General features: G+C 38.1%; 1 protein-coding gene across 2 annotated transcripts; it reads left to right on the top strand.

Annotated features, from left to right (window-relative positions):
- Window positions 1-753: 753 nt before the first annotated feature.
- On the top strand, window positions 754-25,182 carry MAP3K8 (mitogen-activated protein kinase kinase kinase 8). 2 transcript variants are annotated; one of them, XM_012551788.3, is made up of 8 exons: window positions 754-1,200; window positions 8,218-8,575; window positions 14,478-14,645; window positions 15,962-16,223; window positions 17,315-17,421; window positions 21,866-22,018; window positions 22,963-23,206; window positions 24,133-25,182. In XM_012551788.3, exons 2-8 carry the CDS (start codon window positions 8,240-8,242, stop codon window positions 24,264-24,266), a joined length of 1,404 nt encoding a protein of 467 aa, XP_012407242.1. In that variant the 5' UTR covers window positions 754-1,200; window positions 8,218-8,239; the 3' UTR covers window positions 24,267-25,182. The 2 variants fall into 2 exon arrangements, with proteins under 2 accessions (XP_012407242.1, XP_003772666.1); XM_003772618.4 differs by lacking the exon at window positions 754-1,200 and adding an exon at window positions 1,954-2,352.
- The last annotated feature ends 1,081 nt before the right edge of the window (window positions 25,183-26,263 follow it).

The raw sequence follows: 26,263 nt of genomic DNA on the forward strand, positions 1-26,263 counted from the left end.
CTTCCCTCCCTCCCCAATTCCCTTTGAGTTTAGTACTTTTTAAGTTCCTTTGGAAGATCTACTTAGCCTCATGATTCAGTCCATACGGGAGTTAAGATAAGGGATCCTGTTCCTGTTTTGAATTTGGGGAAGGAAAGCCCAGATCATTCAGTATTTATGGGAGTACACCTCGAAAGTCCAGACTGCAGGTGCCTCCCTTGGGGAGGGAATCCGAGTGCAGTGGGGACAGATAAGCAGTACCCTTGAGCTCTCTTCACCTCGAGAGGCCAGAAAGAACAACTTATGTAAATGCAGTCTCTGTCCTTCCACTGCCACCTCCGCCTCCTAAATCGCACCATTCTCATAACATACTTAGCATTTTCTATTTAAGAAACAAAATATCGTCCAGAGCCTTCTACAAGTAGTAAATGACAGAAGTTAAGTACTTAGGTTTTAATTAAAAAAAAAAAAAAATTAGGTTCCCCCAAATAAATCCAATTCCAAATATCCTTGTGGGCTCTGCAAGATATTCTAGTTAAGCTTAACAAGGGGTGAAAGTGATCACCCCTTCAGCTTCCGGGCCGGCCCCGGCGTTCCTCTGGCACCTCAAACGCACAGTTCCTGAGAAAATGACCATTAATACAAATTGCTGCATTCCTGAAGTGGGAAGACCGGGTGTGGAAAGCCCAGGTTACTGGCAATTGCTCTGTAGACGGGGTCCCGGGCCAAGCCTGGCCGCAGCTCCCGGCCCGACCCATGCAAGGAGCGGTTTCCAGTGGAGAGGGAGGAGGGAGGAGGGAGAATAGTGGTGAAATTTTCAGGGGTAAGGGACTGAGCACACGGTTCCCAGCAGGGAGGAACTCAGCTGTGGGTGGAGCTCATCTGTCTTCCCAGCACTGTTAGGCAGATTGTTAGTAACATCACTCCTCCGGCCCTCCGGCTCCGGAGTATTGGCTATCAAGGGGATATTAGAGTCCTGGCTAGAGAGTCCACTTTACAAAAGGGGAAACGGAGGCCCGATGAAGTTAAGTAACCTGGCCATGTCATAAACAGTAACAGAACTGAGATTTGAATAACTTCTGTCCCCTGCCTCCAAATCCAGTAGTCAGGAGCAATGTGATACCGGAGGAAGCCACACGACAGCTGTCAGAGGACCTCACTGATACAATATTTATAAGACATTGAACTTAACCTGCCTGGTGGACCTCGGTTTTCTCACGGGTAAGTTGGGGAAGCTGGGCTTCAACTCTTATATTCTTTCTAAATCTAGAGTAAAAGCTTCTTGAGGATGGCTGGCTTTTATTTGTACCCCCGGCGTTAAGCACAATGCCTGGCATAGGATAACATCTATCGGTCCATCAATCTGCTAGCTGTATCTATCTCCTTCTGGGCCATTAAAGTTGTAGTGATTGAGTTGATGAAGTGGGAAGAGAACACGTTTTGATCCAATTCAGAGTGAGTGCATCTAGGAGCCGGGGGAGGGGGAGAGGAGAGGGAGGTTAAGGGTGGGAAAGGAGAATCATCAAATAATAGAGCTTCCTCCAAACCCATTGGCCTGGCGAAGTGGGAAGAACTCGCACCCCCGTACACTAGCTCTCTTCCCTAGCACGCTGGGAACCCGCAGCTCCTCCTACCCACCAGGACAGGGAATTAAACTTATCGGGTGTCCTCACTTCCCCTCTCCACTGGAGTTTTTTCTTTTTCTTTTTGAGGGGAGGTGGCAGTGGGTGAGCACTACAGCTGGGACCTGCGGGAGCTGCTTCCTGCCTCCAAAATAATTCGGGAATTCCCCCTTGCCCCTCAGCCGGTCTCGCTTCTCCTAAGCCCCTCCCCAGACCCCGCCCCCTCCTCCCCCCCCCCCCCCCCCCCCCGGTGCGTTTAGGACCTTGACACCCAGTGGGGAGGGGGAATTTCCCACCTTCTGGACTCAGGCTTCCCCTGCTATCGGGGCCACCTCTTTCTCATTACACAGAGAAAGGGGAAATGGAAAACATCAGAAGGGAGGGGGCGGTGTCGCCTGGTCTTCTCCGCAGCGCCACCCGTCGCCGGGCTCAGACGCAGTGAGTCAAGGAGCTGGCTGAGTCTCGGAGCTGGCTGAGTCTCGGAGCTGGCTGAGTCTCGGAGCTGGCTGAGTCTCGACGCTCAGCTTCGGCCACTTCACTTTTGCTGGGGCGGAGACCCGGGGCCCGCACTCTGGCGCTCCTCGCGGCTCTGAGCTCTCGCTCCACCCCTTTCTCGCTCACGTCGAATCTTTCCGGCAAAGCGGCAGCTCGGCCCTGGCCGAGGCTACACTCCCGCCGTGCGCGAGCTCGGAAGGTTCCGCTGGAGCGGTCCAGCCGGCCGCCCGCCCGTCGGGCTGCACGGGGGCTGCAGGTAGGACACGGACGGGAACCTGGGGCGTCACGGGAGCACCGGGGGACTCGGCTGGAGTGAGGAGAGGACTTTTTTTTTTTTTTTTTGGCAGCGCCCCACTTCTCTGTCCCCGACTGCCGGGAAGAGGAGGGGAACTCCCTGGGGCCAGCTGGATTTACGAACCAGCCGCTGCCGAGTTTCCTTCCTCTCGAACCCGGTCGGGATGCTACGAGATCCCGCTGGAAAGCACCTTGCGAAACTCTAACCGGTGGCGGTCTTTCGAACCCGCCTCCTTCCTTCTAGCTCCCGGTTCCTGTCTGTCCGCAAGACTTGCTCTGGGTTGGTCGTGCAGGTCTAGGCAGTGTCCGGGGAGGTGGGATTGACACCTCATCTCCCTCCCACGGCCACTGGGGAGCTCTCAGAGCTGGGTCCCAGGTGAGTGCGAGCCAGACCCGACTGCTCTCTGCACCCCTTTAAAATCGCACTACCCGTAACTATCTACTAATACATCAACCCAGTGCATCTTGGTGACCTAATCCTAAGAATTATTCCTAAACTGCAGGTTCTCAGGGGACTGATCGTTTTAATGAAGTAACGAGATCGGGGGAGGCCAGACTGGAGGCGGGGAAGGCGGGTTGGCTGGGGAGGCAGCAGGGAGTGTGGGGCTTTGGGGAGTCCGACTCAGTTGCTCCAAGTGTTTTTTAAATGGCTTTTGCGTCATAGCGTCAAGACTGGGCTTTGGGGCTCGGAAGAATATGTCAACAAGGGGCGGGGGGAACTTCATGGAAATTACTTGTTGTCTGCGGGTTGTTCCCGTTCACCCTGACACTTCGAGGCGCAGCGTCCACTTCTTGCGGGCTCAGAAACTGACAGGTTCAACCAGAAAGTGTTGAAGATTATGTTTCAAGTTGTTGGTTGGGATTTTTCCAAAGGGAGTGAGGAAGGGAGAGGGGAGAGCCCAATCTAGTCTGTGTGAAGTGATGTAAACTCTTGCTAATTTTCATCTTGGAGGGTGCATGGTTTGCGCCAAAAATAAGGGGCTGTTCCTTGAAATTGAAAATACATCAGCTTTACATACCATTACTTTGAGTAATCTCTTTAGGCCAAATAGATTATTATCTCATCTAAATTTTTTTTTTTTTTTTTTTTTTTTTTGTACTTACTGTTGACCTTAAAACCAGTTTTTCTCTGCTGTATAAATCTTTGGCTTTTTGTGATTAACTAAAGCAATAGGTACTTCAGCCCAATTAAAATACATCAGCATTAGGTCTCTATTTAGAGATTCGAAGTGCTATCCGGACACCTGGCTACTCTTTTCTATGGGAAAGGGAACACCTTCGTTTGTGTATTAAAGCCAACTTTAAATTAAATTTTTAAATTAAAGTAAATCTTTGCACGTGGGACAATTGACCACTAAGTAAATTCTCCCCCTCCCATCCATTCTTGCAGGAACCTCAGTTTAAAATAAACTGGTGTAGGGCTCTTATATTGATTACCAGGGAGCAGCCAACCCCTCCCTCAGGATTCTTGCAACCTACATCCCACAAGAAGATTCTTGCAGATGTTCAGTAGTTTACACTTTTAAGGCTGCTGTTTTAAAAGCCAAATAGATGATCTCTTTTGCCTCTTCAGGACTTTGAGATTAATAGATTAGTATTATTCCCCCCCCCCCCCAACTCTTTTTTTTTTTCCTAATTAGAATACACCAAGTTAATAAGGTGTGAAAATATTGGGCTGGTAGTCAGGAGACCTAAGGTGTTGCTATGAGAATAGCACTTGATAAACTTAAAGGCACTAGAGTAGTAAGTTGATTAACCTTAGGTGACCTCTGACTGGCTGCAGAATAGGGACTTCCTACTCCACTTTTGATGTCAATTTAACAGGAATTAACCTAGTTACCTTTGCTATGGCTTTTACCTGATGACTTAAGGCAAATGACTTTATACTTCTCTCTTCCAGGTATAAAATTTTGTAGGGATTTTGTTTGGCATCAAGTTGCTTATGCTCTGTAGAGGGGAGACATTGCCTTTGGCTTACATGTGCTACAAAGCATTCACTGCTGTGCTAGAACAACTTCACAATTAATCCATTCTTTCTTCTGCCTGCTCTTATTCTGTGCAAACTGAACTTTCTGAATCTCACCTTTGCTCATCTGTAATACAGAATTTTAATGGTACCTGCACTATCTTGTGGATTCTCTAGACTAGCTCTGAAGGTATCAGTATATTGTTTATTCAGTTTAAAAAGCAACTCAGAAAACTTCACCACCAGCATCTGTAGTAGTTGGATCATAAGTTGGTCCAAAACACCATGTTACAGTCATGTCAGAGGGAGGGATGTGGGTGACAGAACATGGATGCTATTTTAGTTTTATTGAGCACATTTAGTTGCAGTTTCTTCTTTTAGAAAACAGGCTTAAAAAACAGAAGTTACAATTCTACTTAGCATCCTGTTGACTTGGGAGGGCTTATTGACTTACTAATGAAATATGTTTCTTAAAAAAAAAAAAAAAAAAAGTCCATGGGTTCACATGACTCCAGAGAGGAAGCAGGGAAAAATTCCACAGAGTTTACACTTGGCTCAGCTGATGCCAATGTGAAAGGCATGCTTTTTAAATTCCTACAGATTGCCTCGAGAGCTTATACCAGAATAACTTTTGAGGTGAGCCTGATCAAGAGTTTTAATGTTTGATCTTAAAATTGTTTAGCTTCTGAGCTCTACAATCTGAAAGTAAAATTTTAGGGAGGCTTTTATTTTTTAAACTATATCTGTGACTTCATGTAGGGAATTCCCTCTTGCAATGGAGATTGGCCCTTACTTTGCAACCTATAGTCTAGAAGATTAATTAAAATAATATGAGGATGAGAAAATTGATTTACTCTTCCCAAAAGCCAACAGTACCCACAGGAAGATTGTCTTTTTTCATAATCATCCTTCTTTATACAAGGGCCAAAATAGTATATTAGCTGTGCTATACTATAGTGATAGGCTTGTCTTCATGACAGATCAAGTACTTAATCCTTTTTTAAAAAAAAAATCTGATTTTTTAGAAACTTCACTTAAGATAACTGGGGGCTAGGGCTACATCATCATTTTTCAGAGAAGTACCTAAGGTGAAACATATCCCATACGTAAGGCAGCTGTATGATTAACTCATCCATCACAGCCTACCAATGCGGGCCATATTCTCAGAGCTATGATCTGAAGAGGAGAAGGCTATGATCTTTATCACCCTAGTAGAAGATTGTTGGACAGTTTATGATTACAGAATTATGAAATGTTTGTATATCTTTGCAGAGTACAGAGGTGTTTCTTTAGGAATTCTTGCTTTGAACTAGAGACAATTGTCCATTTTTCAGGTAGTATTGTCCCTTAGTTTTTCCAGCAAGAGAAAATATAAGACAGCGACAGGAATTGGGCCTTTAATTTTAGGTTATCAATATTTCAATTTCATGACTCTTTTACACTATTAAAAATCAAAGATTAGCTTCTTTCCCTCCATTTTTGTTTGTGAATTGTGTTTATTGATATTTCTCATAACAAAAATGTCTTATTATGAAGATAGTTATGACCCTTAGGAAGGATTTTGCAGCATAAGGCATCCTCAGACCACACTACTCGCAACTGAAGCCAGAAATCATTGAACAATATTTAGCAGAATTTTTAAAAAAGCTAATAAAAAAGATATGTTTTAAAACTAAGTTAATATATGGTTTAAAATGTTGTGTGTGTGAATTAGTGGCCCCGGTTTTATTTGAGTTGAACACCATTATTCTAGAACATTGAGAAATTATGACTTGCAGTCACAAAGCCAGTAGGTGCCTGAGGGTAAAATTGAATCCAATTTTCTGTCCATCAGGTTATGTTGCCTCTCCAAAGAAAATATCCCTTCTACTCGTTTTTTGGATTGAAATGCTCTCTAGTACTGAGAAATTAGTTAAATTCCCTCCCTTCCCTTTTATCTCCTTTTGAAAATTCCCAGGTGTTGCATCTGATGTATATGATGCTATAACTCTACAGGCAGCTAGGTGGCACAGTAGGTAGAGCACAGACCTTGGAATCTGGAATTCAATTCCAACCTCAGACACTAGTTGTGTGACTCTGGGCAAGTCATTTAATCTGGCTTGCCTCAAAAAAAAAAAAAAAAAAAGTACTGTGAATAAGTACTGGTTAACTTTAGCTTAATAGCTAGCAGATATTCCAGTTTTGAATAATTAATGTTGCATCCCTTTACCTGTAATTATGATTGCTGCTTGCATCATTAAAAAAACAAAACCCCCTTCCATAGTAGCACCCAAATTCAGCTGAAGTATATGTTTTTGATGAAGACAGGCTTTTTACAAAAGCCTAATTCATTAGTTTACTGGCATATCTCCAGACTTGTAGACACTAGCAAAACTAAGATCTGAAACTGTAATCCTTTTCCCAGTAAGCACTTTGAATTTGTCCATTTAGATCCAGAATTATTTCCAGAAATAGAACTTTCATCTGATGATCTCCCAAAGAATGTAACCCAAATTATTTGCATAGAAACTGGCTCCAGAGAGTGAATTTCATTTGCCAAGTTAACTAATTGAAAGCTGTTTTATGATGTGCAGATTTTATATGTAGAAATTCTTGTGGGGAGGAGAACAGTGTTGTTGCTAATTTTTCAGGAGCAAGAGCCAAGAAAAAGTGTTTGGCTTGAAACTAGAATTATGTTGGGCAGGTGGCCATAGAACTTCTGATCTTAAAGAACTCCTTGATTTGGTCTGAAGTTAACTGCAAGGTTTTGATTTCAGAGTTGCATCTTCTGCTTTTTCTTTAAGCTGAGTTTTTCATGATTCTGGGTTTTGTTTCAGGGTATATTATTTGGGCTTTCAATAGTCTATGCCAATGGAGGGATACTCCCCTTTCTATTGTGTAAGCAGGTGAGAAGGAAATAAATTTCCAAAAGCCCGTAAGGAGAAAAGTTTATGTTTGGTTATTTTTTTACATCCGTATTTCATGTAAAATATAATTATGCAGATTATATACACACATATGTGTGTATGTATATGTGTATACATGCACACTGGCACATTCATTATATATATACAAGTATTTATCTGTGGTACATAGGTGGTTTTCTTTCTGATTCCTGCTTTTGTTCTGTCTAGTGCTTTCATCATCTATGCAATAGTCTTTGTTTCTTTTCTAAAAACCTTCTACCTGGTTTATCAAATTGGACTAGATTGTTTTTTAATGGTGACTGAATTTAATGAATTTGTATGACTTTTATTTAGATTTAAGGAATTGATGTACAGAAATAAACAAAAACTGATTAAATTGTAAAGAGTTGTTTATTGTGCATCTCTTTATGGCTTCTGAACTTAGTAAAACTTCTGAACAGTAAACCTTGTTCTGGGATACACAACTCATAAGAGTCTGAAGCCAGATTTGAAAACGCCACCTAGTTGCTCTAAATGTTGCTCTAGGCTGTCTTTATTTCAAATGAACGGTGCTCCACAGAAACTAATGTTCTTGAAATTGACCTTCCCAATTTTCTTTCCTGTAATTTCTCAAGAGGATAAATATATAATGCTATAAGGTGAAATGATAGTTTTCTCTAACTTTAAATCTCTGGAGTTAAAGGCCAACCAACCTGATACTTTATAAACCATATTAGCAAAATTTTGATACTTAAAAATAAATAACAATTTATTCCTCTCTCTCTCTCTGAAGACTTATGGTGTTTTTCTCCATGTTGGGCCAGTTAATGGTTATATTTATATCATACAATAAAATCTCTGACTTATATGTCAAGATGAAAATATTGAAATCTGTTCTCAGCTCTTTTCTTTCATTTATTTCAATACTGATTTTCACTTCTTATTGTAATCAATAATTATCCTTTGATTTTTGCAGTTGATCCAGGAACACAACAGTAATGGAGTATATGAGCACGGGAAGTGATGATAAAGAAGAAATTGATTTGTTGATTAAACACTTGAATGTGTCTGATGTCATAGACATGATGGAAAATTTCTATCCAAGTGGAGAACCTGCAGTTTATGAACATAGCCTTGTCAACATGGGCCAGGACACTAATCAAAATGAAGAGCGTGCAGAATCACTTTTACTTAGTGGTCAGGAGGTTTCTTTGCCATCATCTGTCAAATATGGAACTGTGGAAGACTTGCTTGCTTTTGCAAATCATGTTTCCAATGCCACAAAGCATTATTGTGGATGTCGGCCACAGGAATCTGGAATTCTGTTAAATACAGTAAGTAAATGCCCTTCCAAGTTTTTGCTTTTCATGATTTTTCCATTTGTATTATTGCTATTGTCTATTAGTCTAGAGATCACTCAGTGGATAGAGCAAAAAGACTAGTGTAGCTTAAGAATAGCTCAACCTTAGCCAGCTTTCACACCTTTAAATGTGGTAAGCATCACCCTCAAGTTAAAGGCTCAACATGAAATCTTTTTAGATTTCACTTTTGATTTTTACTGAATGTGACTGAAAAGCAAGAGTTGTAAATCACATTTCTATAGGGTATCCCAGAAGTCTACACAAAAAACCTTTTCCTTGCAACTAGCTTCTAAAAGAGGTAATAGGAATATAATTAGCTCTAATTTACACTTGAGGATACTGAGACTCAGAAGTCAAATGACTTTCCCATGCTCTTATAGCTAATAATTGTTGGAACTAGTACTTTACTTCATATCTTTCCCCATTCCAAGCCAGGATGCCTTTTAATCTATACCATATTTCCCCTCTTTAAACATTCAAACACTGGTATTTTTATTGGTGGCCATTGAGTGTTTTGAACAAGGGGCCTCATAAGAAAAGTTTTTCCTCTTTTCATGTAGTTTAGGTAAAATGTAAGAATTCTTGGGAAATAAATGTTCTTATTCTAAAATAGAAATAATAACTGTACCTAACTTTTATTTGTAAAGACCAAACTTATTGTTCATCTCGGTCATTTAGGGGTAGTGGAGGACTGAGTGAAGTTCATTCAGTCATTGGAATTTTACCAGTAACTAGAGTCAATCCTTGCAATGATACAATTTATAAGCTACAGGCTGCAAATATCTAATTACAAGCTCATCCTTTTTAATTTTCAGAGCGTGAGTGAGTGATAGATGTTGTGTTTGCTAGTCATCCCTAGAATGCAAATAATCTAAAACATTATGGCAACAAAATGTTGACCCAATAGAAGATCATGTGGTGTACTTGGGTGTGCCTTTGTTGGTCTTAGTGTCTGCAAGGTGGGGTTAAACATCATCAGAATCTAACCTAATTTAGAAACAACTGCCCACACAACTCTGAGAGCAGTTAGCAACACCTTGTAAATAACACTAACTGAAAGTGAAGACTTTGATATTATATCCCTTAATCACAAAATAGGAAATTTTAAGGAGACCCATGTAGAAGGAGAAAAACCAGCCCATGTCTACAGTCTGTACTTGATTAGTTTTTTTTTTTCATTATTATTTCAAATGTCTGCCATCCCACATTCACTTAAATAAATAAGAATTCTCACTTGGATCAGCTAGGTGCCTGAATTGTTTGTCTTTGCTGGCAGCTGGCCATGTTCAGCTGTAATCTGATATTGTTCAAGATAAATCTGCTTGGTTAGTGTTTGCTTTGCTTGATAGTATGGAGATTGTAAACTCTACTGAATAGTAGACGGAGCAGAGTTCCTTCCTTTTGGGTACCTTCACTTTTTTTGGTTGTTTATTTCTAATGGAAAATATCTTTCATTGTATATAATGCCATGATCAAACAATAAACATTTATTAAACACCTGCTATGTGTCAGGTATTGTGCTAAATGCCATAGATTCACATATGAAAACAAACAAACAAATAAACAATTCCTGCCCATGGAAGTTTAAAGTCTAATGGGGGAACACACCATACAAAAGGAAGCTGGAAATTGGAAAGGGTGGGGGTTGTTAAGGGATAGAAGTTAGAAGTCCCAAATTAGTGAAACCAACTGAGAGATGAGGACTAGGTGGCAGCCTGTAATTAAATGTCTAGATAGTCATCTTAAAGGTCAAAATGATCTATATATTTATTTGCAGTGAGATGTGCGTATATATATGTATGTGTGTGAATCTTTAATTTTTGGTATAATAAAATTGATATAGAAAAGGGAAATCCCTTCCATGTGCTAGCTTCAGTCTCCATTTCCAGTATTATTAACTTCTGATATTTTCCTATCACTAATTCATATCTTTTTAGCAAAGATGGACTGTTTGTGCCCTTCATTTCCTTCCAACTGGAATAGGGAGGGTTTCTCTAGCTACAAAGCCTTTTCTATTTTCATAAGCCTGAATGCTATCTCCTTCACCAAACCTTTTGGAATTCACCAGCCTCTCCTTCAGAACCAAACCTGATCTTTCCTTTCCAAATGCTTTCTTTTAAAACCTACCATCTTATACCCCTGCTATGGTATAGTTGATAGCCACCTCTATATTAATTTTTGGTGTTCTTGTCTTTTCTTCCTATTTGATTGCAAGCTTCCTGAGGAGAAAAAAAAAAACTATCCTGTTTTCTTCATGTTGGATTTTTATTTTCTCTATCCTAAGATCCTTGTGCTAGATCTGCTGTAAAAGAGGTGTCTAGTAAGTTAATGGCAGATTCAAATGACAAAATTTAGTCCTCCAAAAGAAGTGACAGAAGTCACTACAGAATCAGCTTTCATTTTGAAGAATATTTAGAGAATTTTGGAAGTGGTGGGGGGAAAGCCCTAAGTAGCTCTAGTGTTTTTTTATCACAGCTTTTTACAGAAGGCTACAAATCAGCACCCTGGAAGGTATAGAAGTACAGATATCTCAAAATTTGTTTACCAGGCTTGTAAACATCATAATTACACATAGAAGGTGACAGCTGCAGAAGAGTAGGTAGTATTATTTTAAACATGTCATTATTGCCTTCACTAAAATGGTTATTAGGAGCAAAAGGGCATGATGCCCAACAGGACCTTATGATAAACTGTTTCTTAATAGATTAATCTAGCATAATTTCAAGCTAGTGCCATTTCTAGTGGTGGTGATGATAGTATTAGTAATGATGGTGGTGATAATAATAGCGATAGCTGATAGTTGTTGAAGGCAATAACTTTCACAGACTACTTCTGAATATCTCCTTTGATTCTCATGACTCTGTAGATGGAGGGCAAGAATAATTTCTGGAATATAGGTTTATGTTAATAAGATTTTTGATTTTTACTCTGCATATATTCCAGCATAGCAAAACTCTGGTGATATCATCTAAAACAGGAGACTGGATGCTTGTAATTTTCTAGCCCAGATGAGATACTGTTGTCCATGGATCCTTTGATCTAAAGCATGTGTTTTTTGTTTAATAAGTCTTTGTGAAGAGAAACAAAGAATAATATAAATATATATATATATATATATATATATATATATATATATATATATATATATATATAGGAAGGTAGCATGACAATGTGAACACCATAGCCTTAGTTCAAATCTTGCCTCTGATAGTAGCCATTGTGTCTGACCCTTCCTGACTCCATTTGGGGTTTTCTTGGCAGAGATACAGGAGTGGTTTGCCATTTCCTTTTCCAACTCATTTTATAAACGAGGAAAATGAGGCAAATTAAGTTTCTTACCCAGGATCATACAGCTAGTAAGCATATGTTGGATTTGAATTCATGAAGTTGAGGTTCCTGGTTCCAAGCCCAGTACTTTATCCATTGCATCACCTCGCTGCCTGGATACTAACCCTCTGATCATAGGCAAATTACTTATCCTCTTTACACCTCAATTTTCTCTTTTGTAAAAAGAGCGTAATACAAGTAGTATAGACAACCAGCTAAATTTTTTTTTACTCAATTTTTTCTTTAAGTTTTTGGTGGAGATGATATCCAGAAGTTCAAAGATATTCAAAATTATCTGATTCTAGTATTTATTCATTATGTATGCCAGATGCGGATAAATAGGAAAATGCTTAAAAATATTCATTAATTTAAAATCAGTGTATTTTTTCCAATCTTGACAGTGATCTTGGTAAAATGGAAAAGTAGTCAGAAGTAAATCACCTGGACTTTCATAATGGCCATGTGTAAGAAAGGAGATAAAAAAATTTAAATTCAAATTGGAAGGACTGACCATATGCAAATATGTCAGGGAAAGATATGGGTTTCACTGGAAAAAAATTACCAACTCAGATTAGAATATTAGCACTGAATTGAAAACAATTTGACCATAATCATTGCAGAAAGTTGAGGTTTAATTATTGGCCCCAAGTCTAAAGAAGACTGGGAGCCACCAGAAATGAAAGGAATTTAGATTATTTATTCAGGAGAAGATAAGGTTAATATGTACTCAGTGGTTACTAAAGTTAGGCTACTGGTAAATATGTATATTTACCAGTAGCCTAACTTTAGTAGCCTAAATATATATATATATATATATATATATATATATATATATATGTATATGTATGTATATATATATATATATATGTATATGTATATATGTATGTATTGTTGAGGCAATTGAGATTAAGTGACTTGCCCAGGGTCACACAGCCAATAAGTATTAAGTGTCTGAAGCCAGATGTGAACTCAGGTTTTCTGACTTCAGGGCTGGTGCTCTATCCACTGCACCAATTAGCTGCCCCCTAGTAAATATATTTTGATGCTGATACTTTAATGATGATATTCAGTGTTCATTCAAATAAGTTAAAGGGCTCTTATTGAGAGAATAGTAGCTACTAGTTCTCTGTCTTTCTGGATGGAATAAAAGATGTATTTAAACTGTTGCATGAAGAATTTGGAATAGATGTGATTAGCATTTTCTGAGAGAAAAATGTTAAAAATCAAATTCATTTACTTGGGGAACTTATGGAATTTCCATTTTTATTATTGTTGTTATTTTCAGAACAGGAAAACTACATTTCCAATAAAAGTGATAAGAATTATTTTGTCTGAAATGATAAGATAAAGTAATGACTGTGTTCCTAGTATATTACTTGATTTCTTAAAACTCCCACCAGCTCCAAGATATTATTTCATAACGTGGAAGGATCTGATTTTGCTCTAGAAGAGACCAAAGTTGTTTTATGCTTTTTAATGCCAATAGTGGCCTAATACAAAGTTTTACTCACATCAGTTGCTCAGTAGATATTGATTCCTATAGTGTTTGACTTGTTTTCTCCCCAATGGGTGTAGCATTTGGAGAATTTCAGCTAAAATTAATTATTTAGTCTTAACTGTTTTTAATAGTTTAATAGTACCCATATAGAAGGGTGAATTCTCTGAATTCTGAGATATATAGTGAAATATAATCTGAATTCTCATTCTCTCTCTCCCTTATTCATTGGCTTTTTAGTACTATTAGTCACATACTCTTTCTCCCTCCCCCATCTACAGTCTTTCCTATGCTGGAGCTAAATAATCCAAATGTCATTTTGAATCTTTAATAATATTTTGATTCAGATTCATTGCATTTGGGAAAAATTGTGACAGGGCTATTTTTTTGGAGGGGGGAATATGCATGTATTTAGGTTAATTTGTTGAAGGCATTATGTGCCTTCTTAAATTTGGTTCCCAACATTAATATATGATTGACTGCCTTCTTTGATGTTCCATAGGGTTGGAGACAGTCTGTGCAGAAACCGCCCTTTGGAAATATTTTTGTATGATTGCTGTTCTATAACATTCTTTAGGTAGTGCCTTTCTTAAAATGGCTCAGTCTCGCCTTAGCCCACTGTTTTTAGACTACTCCATGAGCAATAGTTAATCTCTGAGGTGTGTGTCATGGGTGAGTAATAGCTATGTAGACTAACAGGTTATCATATTCTACTTAGAAACAAATCAACTTGCAGATCTGTTTATGCAATCATTGTTTTTAGTCAATCAGCATGGTATGGCAGTGGTGTTCCATAGTGCAAATAATTTTATAGGTTACAATTTAAAGAGCTTACTCACTGCTACACGGAAATTTGAGCAAGTTTCGCCAGGAATGAGTTTTCACATGCTTCCTTTGCCTTGTCAATGGTTCTAAATATAGCTTTCTGTATGTAGTGTGTCATGATGATCACATGTGGTTAGTGGCATCTCTTCAGAAATACAGTACTTTGTAACATGTATTGAAAAGGATCTTTTTAATTGACCTTATATCTTTTTCAAAATCATTTAACAGGCCATTACCCCCCAAAATGGGAGGTACCAGATCGATGCTGATGTTTTTCTCTTTCCATGGAAGCTGACTTATAGGAATATTGGCTCTGATTTCATTCCCCGGGGAGCTTTTGGAAAAGTATACTTAGCACAAGATAGGAGGACAAAAAAAAGAATGGCATGTAAACTGGTATGTATTTATAGCAAAAAATACTCCTTCCCATTCACATATTTTCCCCCTTGCATGTTTGAAATATTTTCACTAGATTGTAATTTCTTTGGCTGGATCCCATCTCTGAGTTGACCCATTTAAAAACATCTGTATTCACTGATTCACTTGCTACCTAAATTCTTGCAGACAATTTTTGTGCTTCTAAGAAAGGGCCTACAGCTAGCCCAGAGCTGGGATATAACTTGTTTACTTTCATGCTGTTTTAGTGCTGTTTGTTATTACTTCCATGCTTAGAGGGAGGCATAGAACAATGAAAAGTTGTGGTGGATTCAACCCACAGACCCCTTTCTCTTTCTGGGTTGAGAAGTGGGAGAGAGATGGACAGGGAATTAATCAGAACTTGGAAAAATAAGTTTGTTTGGTTGTTTTCTTCAGTTTGTAGGACTTCTCAAAACTTGGGCACATCCAAGATGTAAATATCTTCAAAAGGATGCATGTATATGTGAATGCTTAATAATGGAATTGTTGTCTATGTTTTTAATCTATACTTAAATATTTAGTATAGATTAAATTTTATATAATATATAATTTTATGATTACAAACATACAGTGTAAACATCTCTAGCTCCTGCTAAGATATGAAATTGAAACCATCAGCCTCGTTGGTTTCTCTCTACGTTGAGAAGCATGTCACCATAAAATACCAGTGACTGGAGCTTATTGGCTGCCCCATTGAATAGGACATATCTTCACATCATTCTGAAGAGCCAGCGAAAGATTGGCTCTCAAATTCTAGCAGAATTAGACATACACTTGACTTAAGGACAGCATATATGTTCAAAGACAGGATTATGTGTATGTATGGTTTACATACACATAATCCTATCTTTTAATTTTATAGGATAGATCAATGTTACCTGAAGCAAACACTTTTCCTCAAAACCTAAGTGATTCCCCATAGAGTCAGACCAACCCAGAGGGCAGTCAGCATATCCAGTGGGCTGTGGGAGTGACTACTCTTTCACTTTTTTAGGAGGTGGGAAGAATAAACAGTAGTGAACCATCACTTGTGGGAAGTCTCACTTAGCTACATAGTATTATGGGGATTTTCCAGTCTGGCTCTGTGGAGGCTAGCCTGTGGCTTAGTCATTATTGTTATAATTATAATAATAATTATTTATCCTGTTGCACTGACCATCTAAATATATCTTTTTGGCCACCTAGTTTATCTTAATTGATTGTCTGCTAGATCCCCATCATAAGACGTGAAGGAATTATACTGTCCTTAGTAGCATTATACTGTCCTTAATCTAGCTCCTGTTTTTGTCATTTAGATTCCAGTAGATCAATTCAAGCCATCAGATGTTGAAATTCAGGCCTGTTTCCATCATGAAAATATTGCAGAACTATATGGTGCTGTCTTATGGGGTGAAACTATCCATCTCTTTATGGAAGCGGGTGAAGGAGGATCTGTTATGGAGAAGTTGGAGAGCTGTGGGCCAATGAGAGAATTTGAAATTATTTGGGTCACGAAGCATGTTCTGAAGGGACTTGATTTTCTTCACTCAAAGAAAGTAATACATCATGATATTAAACGTAAGTTATGTCTCATGGCCTTTTTTTTTTTGGCGGAGAAGAGGGAGTGCAGTGTGGGAGAATAGGTGCAACTGGATCTGTGATTTCATTTAACCAGCTAAATCCCTTTTACCATTGCTGAATGGAAGCAATTCTGCAGTTTATAAACTTAGAACTTGCTTGGGATTACTGAGAGGTTAAATAAGGTCATCACACATGACAAAGGATCTTTTAAAAAAAAATAGCAAAGGAAAAAAAGTGAGCAAAACTGATTGATACATCAGAAAAAAATTTGAAAATCTATGTATTATTTCACCCTTATCAATGGTATCTCTTATCTCTACCTTGAAGCTGTATAAAACAAATACATTAAATATTGAAAACTCTCCTAGGAATATCTAGAACTAGACAGAATTCACATTGTCCTACTCTAGTAACCCATCGTGATATGGAGATTATCCTGGATCCTGAAGACTATGCCAATGGAGTACAAACTCTCTCAAGATTTAGGAGTATAGATCCCAAAATGGGATTTTGTCCACAGCCCAGTCTAATTGGAGCACTGGAGAGCTCCTCATTAAGTGCAGACTTCTTTTTCTGGCTGTAACAACTCAAACATGAATGTAATCTGTTAAAATTGAGCAGCCTCCTAATTTGTATTGGTAAAGGGGATAGCCTCTTGGATAACATGATGGATCCTTGACATTTATTAGCAAATCTTAAAAAGAACCAGTATGAAACTTGTTGTACGCATTAGACTCCATTATATGTTCAACTTTTATAGGGGCAAAATTGGGATTTTTGTTTTCTCTTTCCTAAGAATGATCTAGTTACATTGTGACATCATTCATGTCTACATTTTTGTTTTGAAAATTCATAAGTTTGAGTCCCTGACCACTTTGTTAGCATGTATTGATCATTTTTGTTCAAATTGTGCTGCTCCTATGCTTAAAATCTGAATCTTTTCCCCCCACTTGCTTTAAAAAAAAAACCAAAAACAAAAACCAGACAGATGCTCATGCTTTTGTTGGCTTTGATATCTATCACTTTGTGCATTGTTATATAACATGTGTACATTTTTAGACTAAAAAAATATTTTGTTTCTGTTGTAGCCAGCAACATTGTTTTCATGTCGACAAAAGCTGTGTTGGTAGATTTTGGCCTGAGTGTTAAAATGACAGAAGAGATATATTTTCCTAAGGATCTTCGGGGAACAGAGGTAATTACATTTTACATGTAATATCCAAGAAAATACTTTGACTTTTAAAGATTTTTTTAGTAATGGTTCTAGAATGCTTAAAAGGAAGGAAAAGCCTGTGACATGTTCTGTAAGTTGATACTATTACTAGCTTTTCTTAAAGTAAAGGGATGATTGTGGCTGAATTTAATTTTTATAATGAATAATGAGCAAATATGAGCCAAAAATAAAATAGCAATAATATTTAAGGTTTCTATGAAGCAAAAAGGAGCAGAATTTCCTGAAATGAAGGGAAATATAACCCCAGGGTTTTTCATATCCTCACAATGCTTAGATTTGTCATCAGTAAATTCCTTAGTAGGCCATAACCATTTTGAATATCTGTTAGTGAAATGTTCTTCTCTCTCTTCTTCCTTCAATTTGTAAGGAGGGATTTTTTTCAACTAAGTCTCTTTTCCCTGGACTGGAAGCATAGTGGTTACTCCTCCCATGAGGCATTGGCAAGGAAGCTTTGACTGTCCTTTCTGAGGTGGAATAGTTTGTTCCTCTTCATGATGGCTTCTTAGAAGCTTGCCATATTGACAGCAGATTTAGACTTCATATGGCATGGGATTTAGCCCACTGTAGCTCAGAACTCTTCCAGTCTCTTAGCATAAGGTTCACCTCATAGCATATGTTACAGGTATTCTGGTCCCCAAAGGGACTATTTTTAAACTACATAATCCTTGCACTTGTTCATGCATATCTTTGAGCCAGAAGGAAGGCTTTTAAGTTCTTGGCCCAAAGTAAGTTTTTTTGTTTTTTCTTTACAACTTAATATGAAAGGCAATACGGTCCAGTGGATAGAGAGTTATCTTTAAAGTCATGAAAGCCTATGTTCAACTCTTGCTTCTGACTGATGCTTGCTGTCTAACCTTGGGTAAATTTTTGGTAAATGCTTCAGGATATCTTGTTATCAGTTTTAAAATTTGAAGCATCATAATTTTTTTCTTCCCTTGGAGTTGTAAGAAAACAAACAAACAAAAAAACCCAAATTAGTTATGGCATTAAACAGGAAAAAATCTCTATACCTCACTCCCCATCCACCTCATACCCCTCCCCTCTACTACTTTTCTCCAGTGATATAATTTAATCATACTATTATGCATTGTGCAATGCTTGAGGGGGAAAAAACAGACCTTCTTTGGGAATCTTCTGTGGAAAAGGGCAGTGCCTATCTGAGTTAGAAATCCAGTAATGTAGTGTTCTGCTGTTAAATAGCATTTAGATAGTATATTTTTTTCTGCAACAGAAAATTGTTACTTGTAGATTGACTAGAAAGATTAGCAAGAGAACTTCACAATGATTTTGAAGCTCCAAATAAATGTCAGAGCTAGTCTATATCTTGGGAGTAACAAAATTTACAGTTGTCAAATTTTGACTCTATAGTGGGAAGTTAAAAGTTGAAGGAGTATTTCTGGGCAGTAACATTACATTTTTTTGAGGGAAAAAACTGGGAAAAACCAGAAGTTAAAACATGAGAGAAACGAATCAACATTAGGATGATTAATTTGAAACCATCCCACATTTTGCTTGTTCCCAAAGATTCTATATATTTTTGATTAAAACCATTTTCCTTTTGTTTGATTCTAACCTATGTGGTGGATCAATTAATCACAGAACATTTATTATGCCCCCACCATGTGTCAGGTATTTTGTATTTGGCTAGGGATGCCAATGACAGAATGGAATAAACCAGTTTCAAAAAGCTTACGTCCTAATGAGGGAGAGAATAGGAAATATGTATATGTGTATATATATAACTTACAAAATAAGTATAAAGAGAACAAATACAAATAAGTGCTGGTAAGCAAATGGAGTGCTGTTTATGAGAAACAGAAAAACCAGTTATGCTGGATGAGACTGAACAGATAGTTTGCAGCCAAGTTGGAAAGAGTCTAAAACTCTTCACATAGCCAAACAGAAATTTATGTTTTAATATAACTTATACTAGAGGAAATTGAGAGCTGCTGGAGTTTATATCTAATTTTTTTGGGGGGATGGTGGAGAGACAGCATGGAGTGGTGAAGTAAAAAGGAGTGTTGGGTACCTTTCTTCATGAAGTCACTGACTGGATGGGTATGCAAACTGCTAGCACAACCATGGAGGTCACGGTCTCCAAATTAGCTCCATTCTCATCTATAAAATAGAATTGTGAGGCTGAAATGTGTGTGTGTGTGTGTGTGTGTGTGTGTATGCACACATTTACATATACACACATATATACACATATGGACATACACACATACACACACATATCTATGTGTGTGTATATGAATGATGTCCTTTGTGAATCTTACATTAGTCAATGAATGTCTGCTATCTTTCTTCTACTACCCAGTAAGCTCATTGAAGGCAAAGATGGCTCCTGAAAGTTTATCTTTTTGCATCTAGCTTAGCACACAAGTAATAGCTTGCTTAATATGATTGCACAATAGAGCCTATATTAGAATTCAGTCACGGCTGAATTCTGGCCACTGGATCATTAATAAAACAAAACAAAAGCAATCTTCTGTGAACCATTACATGGAGGGTCCAAAAGAATACCTGCTGTAGGTTCACTGTGGTTTAGAGCAGCACTCCTTAAACTGTGGATTTTGACTCCATATGAAGCTATGCAACTGAATATGGGGGTGGCAAAATTTTAATTCATTTAAAGTAAATATTTGATTTGTGTACCTTTGTATATACCTGTATGTCCTGGGGTTGTGTAAAAAATTTCCAAAGCACTAAGGGATCTCAAGTGCAAAGAGTTTAAAAAGTTTTAGAAGTAGCATCTATTTATCCTCATAGACACAATTTCTCAGTTCCAAAAACATAGAAAATGAAATAATTTAAAGAATTTTGACCAAAAAATTCAATCTTTTTTTGCTTTGGAAGTTTCTCTTTGATTTAGCCCCATCATTTAACTGATGAACAAAGCAATTCAGAGATTATCTCTTCTCTAAGATCTCAAAGCCAGAGCCATTGCTAGGGCTCAAGCTTCCTCACTCCTAAACCAAAGCTTCAGCCTGCATTATAATCATTCTCTTATACCAGCAGCATAATCACTAAGACATTATTAAAGTGTGATAAGGGCCAACCATAAAACTTTAGATTCTTAATCTTTTTGATTTTATTTATTTATTTTTTGATTCTTAATCTTTTGTCTGTTGTTTAGTCCTTGGGTAATCTTAAAAGCCTATGAAACTCTTCTCAGAGTATGTTAAATGCAGAAAGGAAAACACAAAGGATTTACAAAGGAAACCAAAGATTAGTGAAGTTCATGAACTTCTTGAAATCTCTACAATCCTATTAAGATCTCCAATCTCAGACACTTTGGCTTTATTATAAAAAGTTATCATATACATTTAAGTTCATTTTTTCAAAGCTGTGGAAATCCTTTGAAATCTAAATTCATAAATTGATCAGTATTTGCTCCAGAATACTTGGAATCACTATAGATTCTGTCTGATTTGAGTGTTCAAAGAAGGCTTTCATCTCCTCAGATTTTGGGCCCCAGGAAATAATTGAGTAGGAGTCAGAATGGAGATAAGTCATTCTTCCTGAACTAGGTATTTGATAGAACTTAATTCCCAGAACATTAGTCATATTTACATTCAAATGTAAGTATCAAAACCCCATTTTCAAGCCAAGTAAAAATGATTTGATGATAATTTCTAACTTTTGGAGCATCCACCCTGTGTGAGTAATCAAAAACCTATCCACTTTAAATAATAAATAAAATTCATATTTTAATTTGGAAAAGTCCTAGCAAGCAGAGTGGTGGTACACTCTACCTGTAATCTCTACTTTATTGAGTAGGCTGAGACAAGCAGATTTCTTAAGTTCAGAAGTACTGAGCTGCAGTGGGCTGAGGTTCCTGGCTCTCTATTAACATTATTAATTGTATACTTAATAATAAAAATTCACTTCCTATGGTGAGTCCCCAGGCATGATGGATGTGGTGGGATGTGTTGAACCAACCCGAGTGGGGATAAGTAGCAAGGCAAGACAGATCAAGACTTAAAAAAAAAAAATTTAATGAAAGACAAACTAAAAACCTTCAACTCATTAAGAAAACCATTTAAGTGCAGTAGATCATTGCTTACAGCAAGATGGAAAGTCTTCGTTCTTTGCTTGGCATCAGGTCTCTTCTTGACTAAATCTGCAGCATCTTCAGCTTGTGGCTGAAAGGCATTCTTTGTCAGGTTAGTTTACTCTCTTGGCCAAGGTTGCCTGGTTCCCCAAATAAAGTCTATCTCTTATTTTCGTAACTGGAAGAAGCAAGCATTGCCTTCTCTGCAGAGGAGAGAGGGTTTGATAGAAATGATAAGGCCAGGGGGAATTCCCAGAATTGGAGCAGGGAAATAAATACTAAAACAACCAAATGAAGGAGCATCAGACTAATTTTTTCCCTTTTCCCCCTCTCCTTTTTCCCCTTCAGATTTACATGAGCCCAGAAGTGATTCTCTGCAGAGGCCATTCGACAAAAGCCGATATCTACAGCTTGGGGGCCACCCTCATCCACATGCAGACGGGTACCCCTCCCTGGGTAAAACGCTACCCTCGGTCTGCCTATCCCTCCTACCTTTACATAGTAAGTAGAAATCATCAAACTGGCTGTGGGAGGGATGGTACAGCCTGGGCTGGGGAAATTCTGTTCAAACAAGCTCCTAGACCCCCAAGAGTGTGGAAATGGTGCTGAGTCACAAGTGCTTCCTATGTTGGAGGATATTAATAATAAAAATAATAACAACAATAATACAAAAGGAGAGGCCTCTTGGGCCTGAATCAGCCATCCATGAAGCATTAATATTCCTTTTTATCCCATAAAATTAAAGTACTTGGCAGGAACTTGGAAATGATCCAAATCTCCAAGCACTTTGAACTCTTTGAGTTGGGATTTTTTTTAACTTGGGATCAAGGGAATTTAAGATTTCAGGAGATCCATGAACTTGGATAGAAAAAAAAGACCTTATTTTCACCTATATATAACTGAAATTCAGCATTTCTATTAATTAAGAATGTAGAAACCAATGTTTTGTTGTTGTTGGTTTTTTTTCCTGAAAATGGTTTTCTAGACTTCAGCACATCACTAAAGAGATCCATGACTCAGAAAACATTATGAACCTCTATGCTAAGTGAGACAAAACTAAGCTTTTTTGATCCCTCTGAGAGCCAGGGGTCCAGGTCGGGCAATGCCATTCTCCCTTCTCAAAGGAAAAAGTACTGAGACTTTGCTAAAGCAGCATAAACTGAGTTCTTGACTTTATCATGGAGATGGCAGAGAGATGAGGTGCCTCCATTCTAAATCCAGTGCTTTTAGATGGTACATCGAGGGTTTGAGTGGAAACCCCTGGTCTTGGTGAATAGTATTTGTTGTGTTCTGGCTGGCAGGAGGGGTGGGAGGGAATTAGTGACAGAAAGAATGTCATTTCCAGGGACTGGTCCCTGGAGGACTTTTTCCTATGAGATTATTCCCCCCCCCCTCCCATTCCACAATCTGTTCTTTGTACACTAAGAAAATCGGTTTGTTATTAGATTCACAAGCAAGCTCCTCCTTTGGAAGACATCGCTCAGGACTCTAGCCCAGGTATGAGAGAACTGATAGAAGCAGCATTGGAAAGAAACCCCAACCAGCGGCCGACTGCGGCCGACTTATTAAAGCACGAGGCCCTGTACCCTCCCCGAGAGGAGCAGCCGCGTTGTCAGAGTCTGGACTCGGCCCTTTTTGAGAGGAAAAGAATAACAAGAAAGGATTTGGAACTGCCAGAGAACATCACAGGTACGAGCTCTCTGAACCTGCTGCTTCCAAACTTGCTAAATTCTGATGCCCCTCCAAGTTCCTTTCTTTGAAGGTTATAGCATAATAGCACATCATGAGTGACTGTAACCATAGCTAGGATTTTAGAAACGAGTTTTGGATTTTTTTTTCCCTCATTGAGAATCAGTTGACTAGAAAATCCCAACGCTCATCCATGGTAAATGGGCATCAAATTGGTCACTAGGGGATAGTTCCTACATCTGGACATTATGGTCCTATCCTGAGTGATGTCTGATTTCATGCAACAGATAAATTCGTTTTTAAGTAAATGAGCTGTATTCCCAGTTATTCCCCATTAAGGAATAATGTGTGTTTATCATTTTCTTTTTATTAAAAGCTATTGGAGTCATACTCTGTTCCCCTGTGCAGCTCTAACCATCCCCTGAAGATGTTCTCTGCTTCTCTTTCTGGATGTGTTAGGTTCCCCTTGCTTCTCTTTTTAAGGAATATCAGAATGTTGGGTTCTCCCTGTTTCTCTTTTAAGAAATATCTGCTGGCAGCTAGTTGGTGCAATGGATAGAGTACCAGCCCTGAAGTCAGGAGGACCTGAGTTTGAATTTTACTCAGACATTTAAAACTTCCTGGCTGTGTGACTCTGGGCACGTCACTTAGCCCCCAATTGCCGTAGCAAAAAAAAAAAAAAAAAAAAATTTATCTAGTTGTTGAGTTCCTCTATGTCATCACATAGTCATTTGCTCTCTTAACTGCTCTTTGGTCTGTTTCATCTGAAGTGGGCATTTGAGGAAAAACACTCAAGCATAATCTTTTGGAATAAAATCAGATTTTTAAAAGGTTTCTCTACATGCCCCCATGTGACTATTGATTAAATGTCTGTCAGGTCTGTTCTGGATGGCAAATTTATAGTTGTCCATTTGTTGTCTTTGCAGATTCCTCTTCATGCACAGGGAGCACAGAAGAATCTGAAGCAATGAAGAGGCAACGGTCTCTCTACATCGACCTCGGAGCCCTGGCTGGCTATTTTAACATTGTCCGAGGACCTCCCACGCTGGAGTATGGTTGATAGTCAGCACCGTCTGCTTTGAGTTAGTTTATCTTCTCCTAGAAGATTTAAAAATGAATCTGCATAGTGACTACGTAGTTGGTGGTACCACGGGTCTTTTAGCTAGATGGTATGGACTCTACGTTGCTCACATACAGTTGATTTCTGAAACTGGACTGGTACAAACTAAGAAGAAATGTTCTCACGTTCCTGATGATAAACCCCAAATAAGATGGTTGATATGATTAGAAGAAGGACTTTGTGGTGATTGGTTCCATCTACTATGTACTTTGATGTTTTCAGTTTTGGATGATTATAAGAATACATTAATGTAGAAATTATGACTTGTGTTTCTAAGTTGGATAAGAAATCTTCATTTATTGGAGAATGTTTATTGTTTTTGGACGGTGTTTTCTTGAGCCCTTGATGTTAGATTCTGGAAAAAATTGAATTGACTCTTCTGAGGGATGCTAAGAGTACTGTTTTAATCACCAATAAGGTCAGCCAGTGTAATGGAATGGCTAATTGAATGTATCCCTAGCAATCTGTCACTAATGACGTCCTATTATGTTCCTATGGAAACAATTTTTACTGTACATGCTGTGCTTAATACATTTAAAACACAATGTTTTGGATGTTGGCAAAACTGTGTAAACCACATAATTCTGTACATCCGATGGGATGAATGAGTGAACTTCTAGGAAAAACTGAAACATTTGTAATGTTGAAATGCTTGAAGCATTTGAGTTTTGAAGGAACATACTGTGTATGTTGTATATCAAATGCTTCCAGGAACAATCCTGTACTTTTGACATTATGAAATATTTAAGAATATTATTAAAATGTGTTTTTGGGTAACAAAATATGATGAAGCAAAATATTTTGTCTAATGTGGACTGGTCAATCAGCTGAATAAATTCCATATTTTGTCTTAGCTATGGTGTGTGGTTTTCTTTTTAACTGTGATTATCTTGTCTCATACCCTTTTATTCCTGTGCTTCTTTTGATTCTGTTCTATCGTGATTTCTCCATCATTCATTTGGAGATGCAAGACAGTAAGCTGTCTTTTCAAAACACAATTGAGATCCTAAGCATCAGATTTTAAAGAAAGCTATTGAATCAAATTAATTCTGCCTTCTAAATTTTTGAGAATGTTTGTTATAAACACAAAGGGATAGTACTAGTCTTTAGGAGTTTTGGTTTTTTTAGCATAAAATTATTACATATCTTCATTATTTCTCTGTAAGGTAGCTAAGGCTAGAATAAATCTAGTAGTAGCTATTATTCCAATACAGTTAATCCTTGAAGAGGGATAGAAGGGAGGAAGTGGCGCAGGATGGGAAAGAAAGAGACAGGAACAAAATCTCTTAAAGTTGACCAGGGTAGGGAAGAGAGTTAAGGAAGTTTCAACCCCTTCATCACAGGGTTGGCAGTGAAAGTGTCCAAGAAGGAGACAATGATGTTATTACAAGTCTAATAGACCTTTCCTGGTCATACCAGGGCTCAGTTCCAGTTCAAGGAAGAGGAAGCCAGGCACTGGAGAAACCTGTATGCTAGGGAGTGGAATATGATTTCTGTATTGCTGAGAAGGAAAAATGTTCTAAAAGGGAGGGGAAACCCCCTAGGAGAGACCAAGAGGACCAGAGGTTCTTAGCTCATCTTTACTAAAATACCTTGGGGAGAGAGTTTTGGAACACTTCTGTGCCCTATAAAATTTCCATCTTTGGTAACAATTGTTTTAAAATTTTTAATAGCTTTTTATTTACAAGTTATATGCATGGGTAATTTTACAGCATTGACAATTGCCAAACCTTTCGTTCTAATTTTCCCCCTTCTTCCCCCCACCCCCACCCCTAGATGGCAGGATGACCAATACATGTTAAATATGTTGAAGTATAAATTAAATACAAAATAAGTATACACATCCAAACTGTTATTTTGCTATACAAAGAGAGACTGAAATATTGTACGATTAGCCTGTGAAGGAAATCAAAAATGCAGGCAGGCAAAAATATAGA

Source organism: Sarcophilus harrisii, chromosome 5 (assembly GCF_902635505.1).
Source record: "Sarcophilus harrisii chromosome 5, mSarHar1.11, whole genome shotgun sequence".
In the NCBI taxonomy this organism is placed as follows: Eukaryota; Metazoa; Chordata; class Mammalia; order Dasyuromorphia; family Dasyuridae; genus Sarcophilus; species Sarcophilus harrisii.

Coding starts and splice junctions, on each gene's coding strand:
- MAP3K8 (XM_012551788.3), top strand. CDS start 8,240: ATGGAGTATATGAGCACGGGAAGTGATGATAAAGAAGAAATTGATTTG. Junction 14,646..15,961: donor AAAGAATGGCATGTAAACTG/GTATGTATTTAT, acceptor TTTGTCATTTAG/ATTCCAGTAGATCAATTCAA. Junction 17,422..21,865: donor AGGATCTTCGGGGAACAGAG/GTAATTACATTT, acceptor TTTCCCCTTCAG/ATTTACATGAGCCCAGAAGT.